Source organism: Dipodomys ordii, unplaced genomic scaffold, assembly GCF_000151885.1.
Source record: "Dipodomys ordii isolate 6190 unplaced genomic scaffold, Dord_2.0 Scaffold22, whole genome shotgun sequence".
NCBI classification, from domain to species: domain Eukaryota; kingdom Metazoa; phylum Chordata; class Mammalia; order Rodentia; family Heteromyidae; genus Dipodomys; species Dipodomys ordii.
Window position 1 is genome coordinate 16286820 of NW_012267238.1, and position 6864 is coordinate 16293683.

The window sequence follows — 6864 nt, forward strand, 5'->3', positions numbered from 1 at the left end:
ATGAAACAATGGGGCTTGTTGAGATTGGCTTGGGAAGGAAGACAAGGAGATTAACAGGAGAGTGAAGAGTACAAGGTATATTGTATGCATTTGAGAATATGTCAGGGGGAAGCCCCCTCAGACAACTAATGGATGCTAACAAAACTGTGGGGGAAATTACAAGCATCTCATTTTTCAGACCAATGAAATGTTTAGGTTCAAATAAATAATTCTTAACCAAGTGCTGGTGGTGGCTCACACCTGTCATCCTAGCTACTCAGGAGGCTGAGATCTGAGATACCGTTTTGAATCCACCTATGGCAGGTAAGAGTCCCTGGGAGTCTTATCTCCAATGAACCAGCAAGAAATGGAGAGTAGAATTGTATAGAGCACCAGCCTTGAACTGAAAAGCCAAGGGAGAGGAAGAGCCTGTGTCCAAGCCCCAGTACAGGCACACACGAATTAATTGGTGTCCTCCACTCTTACCCAAAAGTTGTCTTAAAACAAAACCACAATTCCCTTTTGATAGACTACAGAGCCTGAAAAATTGAGAGGATGGTGAGTTAAAGACATTGAATTGATGGGGGTGGCCAGGAGAGGCAACTTTCTTTGTCCTTGATTTGCATATAAAAAGCAGTGCCTTTCCAAGTTCCTTTATTGGAGAGCCGAAGAGAGGCTGGTGAAACTCGGAATCAAGTGAGCTTTGAAATACTTTGCTTTTTTCACAGTAACGGGCCCAAGTACTGCTAACCTGAGATTACCTGCTGCTCCTTGTGGCTGGGCACGGAGCGCTTGTGTGAGACCCAGGGCCCAGAAAACAAATTAAGAGAATCCTATGCAATCCGCCCCGGCTCCCTCTGGGTCCCTGTGGCCGCCCGCTCCAGCACAGCGAGTGAATTGAGAGCGCCAACCCAACGCGCCACTTGGTTTTACTGGAGTTGGGAAACTTTTGTTTTCATCTTTGCAAACAGGTTTTCAAGCCACCAAGGAAAGTCTCTGAAGCGGGGGAGTCAGGGGAGGGGGGGTAAAGGTGGGGGAGGAACGCCCTGGCCACCTGAATCCCGAGCCCGGTCCCCCACGCCCTGCTCCGGGGGGCGCTCACCTGCGATGTCCCAGAGCTGCAGGCGCACCACGGTCTCCGCGTCCCAGTGCAACACTTTCAGCGCGAAGTCCACGCCGATCGTGGCCCGGTAGTGCGAGGAGAAGTTCTGGTGTACGTAGCGTTTGATGATGCTGGTCTTGCCCACACCCAGGTCACCGATCACCAACAGCTTGTACAGGTGCTCTTTGTGCGGGGCCTGCATCCTGACGGCCGGCCCGCAGAGCGGTGCGGGGCTGGGGACGCGCAGCCAGACGGGCTCGGCTCAGGACCTAGCCCAAGAGAGTGTGGGCGCAGGGATCAGGAGGGGCGGGGCGGGGCGGGGCGGGGCGGGGGCTCGGGGCTTGGGGCTTGGGGAGGGCTCCTCCCCGGGGTGAAGCCTCCTTCCCAGTGCGCTGTGGGGAAGCAGAGTGGAGACTGAAGCGCTGGGAAAGGGGCTGGAAGAGAAGGATATCGTGCTTGGCTGCTTGTTGCTGCACATATCGGTATCACACTTTGCAGATTTTCTCACCTTGGATTCATCGCAAAGCTGCACGTGTGGAATTTATGTTACATGATTTTCAAGCCAGAAAATTGTGGACAGGCCTAGAGGATCTCCTATCTTGTGTGACAGGCCCAGAGGATCTCCTATCTTCTGAGATCACCATCCCCACCACCACGCCATGCTGTCGAAAAGACAGCTTTAAAAAGGCAGCAGGAAATACAATCCGAAATATAGAAAGAATAACTGGTCAGTGAATGTCAACAGATGCGTAGACCAGTAAGGCCCCCCACCACAAAATCCAGTGCCCCCTAGGTCCCCTTTCTCCAGCGCTGCCTTCACTGAGGGGCCTCCCTACACCCAGTTTTTGAGTGATCTTAGGCTCAAAATCTGACCATTTGTGCTCCCAAACAAGGACGTACTGAAATCTGATCTTTTAGCATCGCATGTGTTATAATTTCCTTTTGTAAAGATTTTTTAATGGCATACAATAGTTGTACAAGGGAACTTCACTTTGATTTCTCCCGATGTAATTATAATGTTTCCCATCAACTTCTTCCCCTCTATTTTAACTCTCTCTTCTTGAAACAATTTCAACTGGTCTCCTTCGATTTTTATCCGTGCATATTTAGGTCCATAGTTACACTTACTCAACCTCTCCATTCACCCATCTCTTACCCACTCTCCTGTCATTCATTCACTGTTTTGTTGGGGTTGGGAGGGGCAGTATTAGATTTGAACTTACCTTGTTTGCTTGCTTCCTAGGCTGACACTGTACCACTTCAACGATGCCTCCTGCTTTTTTTCTAGATACTTTGGAGGTGGAGTCTTCTGTACTTTTCTACCCTGGTTGCCCTCAAAACTTCAATCCTTCACGTTAAGCTTGAATAGCTAAAGCTACGGGTATGGGCCACCAGCTCCTGGCTTTGTTATTTTTCAAAAAATGGTATGTTAATTGCAATGTGTTTTTTACCATGGTATTTTGCAAGTGCAAATATCATATTTTAACCATTTTTTTCTATTGGTCTGTCTCTTTATCACTCCATTTCTTATTATTTAACAGCCTTCAAGGAGATTCCTTATTCCATATAGATATGATATACTTCTATATTAATTACTCTCCACCAGATCTTTCTCTCTCCTTTTAGTTTCTTCAAACAGTAGGATGTAGCCGGCGCGCCCCCCATGGCTCACACCTGTAATCCTAGCTGCTCAAGAGGCTGAGATCTGAGGATTGCAGTTCAAAGCCAGCCCGGGCAGGAAACTCCATAAGACTCATCTCCAGTACTCCACCAGAAAACCAGAAGTGGTGCTGTGGCTCAAATGGTAGAGCGCTTGCCTTGAGCTGAACAGCGCAGGGACAGTGCCCAGGCCCAGAGTTCAAGCCCCACGACCGACAAAAAAAAAAAAGACCAGTAGGATGTTCTATGTGGATGTACAGACATATATACATATCTATATACATGTCTATAATATATATATATATATTGATAGATGGATAGATACATACATACATACATGTGTATGTATGTGAATATCTAGCACTTTTGATGCTTTCACACCTATTCACGTGTTAATGGTCTAACAAAGAAGACATTCCAGCAAAAACTAATGAAGGTATTCACAACTTCCAGCTTTCTCACATATCCCAAAAGCTCTAAACAAAGCTCAGCACTGGTGGCTCACATCTGTAATTCTAACTACTCAGAAAACTAAGTTCTGAAGATTTTGGTTCAAAGCCAACCTGGGCAAGAAAGTCTGTGAAACTTTTAGCTCCAGTTAATTACCAGAAAGGGTGGATATGGAGCTGTGGCTCAAGTGGTGGTATGCTAGCCTTAATCACCAAAGCCCAGGGATAGCACCAAGGCCCTGAGTTCAAGCCCCCCACCCACACACACACATAAAAAAGAAAAGAGTCTTTCAAGTTTTTGTTCTTTATACTTTACAAATAAAAAAGTCAAGGATTAAGGACTTTATAAGTAGTACCCCCATGGATAATAAGAACTAGCAATATGAACTGGCAGAATGCCTCAGGTACTAGAGCGCAAGGCTTTGAATTTTAGAAAGCACAGGCTCTGAATTCAAATTCCACTACTGTACCTATAACAAAAACCATACCTGGTACCAGTGACTTATACATATAATCCTAGTTACTCAGGGGTCTGAGATCTGAGGATCACAGTTCGAAGTTAACCTAGATAGACAAATCCAAGAGGTTCTTATCTCCAATTAACCAGCAAAAAGCTGAGCCTGGAGCCATGACTAAAGTGGTAGAGTACTAGCATGTATAAATAAAGCTGAATCAGAGCATGAGGCCCTAAGTTCAAGCCCCAGTATGAACACACACACACACACACACACACACACACACACACACACACGTATATAAAGCAAATGCACAGTTCAAACCTAGGTCTTTCAGGTTCAAAGACTATGTTTTTTCATTCACTTACTCAATATACATTACGTATTTATAATGTACATGGCTCTGTACCGTGTCCAGACCAGATTCTTGACCTGGCTTGTGTATAGATAAAGCAAGAAGGAGCAAATGGAAAGGCAGTATGGGGTTGACCTTTTAGACCAAGCAATGAGACAGAATCTCACTGAACAGGAGAAATACTTAGGGAAGCTGAAGGAATTGAGTAACAGTGCATATAGTAGCTCCTGTGTGATGGATCTGTGATACATAGCTCCATCCCTTGGTTTGGAAATAAGCATTCACAAACCAGGGCTAGAGCTCATCCTTCTGATTGCTTTAAGAAGGAAGGCATTTTGTTCACTTTATAAATAAGGAAAGTCAGATGAGGAGCGTCCTTCCCAAGGCTACACCTAGCTAGGAAGTATCAGAACATGAATCTAAACTCAGATTTGTATGAAATAGGGAATGGAAGGCTGGCTATGGCCATGGTCTTCTTCTGATATTACAATCCCTAAATGTCAAACTCCATAGGAAGCCCCACAAATGTGACTTAGGTAAATTCCATAGCTTCTCTGAGCTTTAATTACTACATCAGCAAAATGAGACTAATAATATCTATATCTACCAGTTGTTGAAAGGACTGGGATAAATATATACATATATTTGTGTAAATAATATCTTACCTATATTATCAATCCCTTGGTGTGTACTGAATAAATGGTAGCTCTGCATGTGAAACAAAGGACAAGTTTTAAACTCTGTTAGCAGTGTTGTCTTTTCTTTTTAAACTTTATCTTATCTTCCTCAAGGATAAATGAAGAGGCTTTGATTCTAATTCTAATTTGATTCTAATCTTCTAAAGGAAGATTTGAGAAATGTACTGATTTGTGCTTTAAGCTTACCTAGGTAGGTTTTACTCATTGCTTTCCACCCACCCAGAGAACTCCAGGCAGAAGATATGTAGCAAGTAAGAAATATGTCATCTGCTCAAGGAATTGGCCAACACTGTATCTTTGCGAAACAGGGAGGAGCACTCAGGAATTAGAAACGCATAAATCATGCTTAGCACCTGGAAAATGAAGGGATGCTGACAAAACAGATGCCTTACCAGATGTAAAGTTCTGAATCTGAAAACCAAGTGTGCTCTAGGCAAAGAGCTGATGGTGTAGGAGAGGGGCAGAAGTTTGGGACAGACCAAAAGTTCATTGAGCTGGCTCTCCATGTTACACCGGCCCCAACTTCCCCCCAGGCCTCCACCTATTTTCCTAAATTGAATGCAAGCTGAGTCACGCCCAGACTTCTTTTGTCTTCCCTCTGATCAAGAGCATATTAAAACATCAGATGTGTAAATGTATGGTGTAGGACAGGCATGGCAAGATTCAGGATTTCTGGGACCAAAACCTTGTAAAATGGGAACAGCTGGCTCTTGAAACTCCAGCTTCCTTGCCTCTGTAGACAGGGGACAGTGGCCAAGCAACTTGAGCAAGCAGCCTGGCTGGTAAGGAATTATGTGCAATTTGTTTCCAGAGGCATTCTTTTTGGTCTCATGGTAATTCTTCCCAGTGGGAAGAAATTAGTCTCAGTTTGTATTTTTAAATCCTTTAGATTGAAGTCATTTGGCAAGCATGGTGCTCTAGCAGTTCAGTGAAACCTACATGAACCTACAAACTGTTCATCCTTTCATGGTCCATAGTACACCTGAAAACCTTGTCCCACCAGCGCCCTTCCAGCACCTCATGGTGTTACTACCCTCACTTTGCTAACCCACAGCACACCCTGTCCTCAAGCCCTTGCAAAGTGTGTGAGGCCATGCAGGGCTTTGAATTCAAGCCTGAAATGCTATCCTAAAGAAGCACAGTGTCAGAGTTCTCTACATCTCCATTTTCTTGCTGCCCAAGGAGGGGACGCAATCTTGCACTTATTAAGTGGAAAGCCTAATTTAAATGATTAGAAATTGCTTCTCAAATAGCAACTTGAAAGTATAATCCCTTGTGCTTCCCTCCCAAGACTACTGAGTTAGGTGAGCTCCTGAAAGTTACTTTATTTGCTTTGCTATTAAGAGAGCTACAGGGAGTTACTCATTAGCTTATGTGAGCTGTTAATTATTGCATCAAAGAAATACTTAAAGGACTGCAAGATAGGGTCCCACAGGCTTTGTTGTAGGAAAGGTAAACTAATTTTTCTTAGATTGACACAAAGAATATATCCAAAAAGACATGGCCCCTTCCCTTGCAACAGGCTTGTTAAGGGATGACTGTATAATTTATCATCTAAACTGAATCTCTTGAGAGTGAAAGGGGCATTGTTAATAATTACATTCAAGAATAGGAGCAAATCAGACTGGCCTAAAGAACATTTCTTCTGGAAGCAGAAGGTTAGAGATCTCAAATGAGATCTAAATGTAACAGTGGCATTTGAAAAATCTCCTAAATCACTCTTTTAGTAAATAGCCCTGCCAAGTTGAGTCTGCAGCTTGTTTCTCTGTTGTCTTTATTTCCTTATTTTCCACGAGGCTTGTCTGAAACTTGTGGTAACTTGTAGTAGGAGTTGGATCCAGTGTTTATTTAGGAATGCAGCCGTTGTCTGGAAGTGAGAAGCAACTGGTGGATTATTTAGAGAGAGATCAAGATGGATTTGGGGTGGGAAGTGCTTGAAATAAAAACATTTCATTCTGTGGGAATTTTGGTATTGGATTTCTTGTACCTCAGAAAGATTATAATAGAGTCTTTAATGATTCTCATCAGAAACTGAATACTGGTAATATTTTTCTTAACTCTTTGCTAATATACAGTATACCACTATAACCAGATGGTACTTGCAACTGTTTCAGTAATAGATTTATTGTCAGCTAGAGTTATGCTGTTTTATTAATTAAATTTTGTC

The 6864-nt window shown here is 43.5% G+C and overlaps 1 protein-coding gene across 1 annotated transcript in view; it reads right to left on the reverse strand.

Moving 5' to 3' along the window:
- Positions 1–1341, reverse strand: part of Rab38 (RAB38, member RAS oncogene family) — a 72022-nt gene extending 70681 nt beyond the window's left edge. Inside the window, exon 1 of the mRNA XM_013014032.1 lies at positions 1082–1341. Within this exon, the coding sequence (XP_012869486.1) occupies positions 1082–1283 (202 nt within the window). The 5' untranslated portion in view covers positions 1284–1341. The remainder of the gene's footprint in view (positions 1–1081) is intronic.
- Between the last annotated feature and the right edge of the window lie 5523 nt (positions 1342–6864).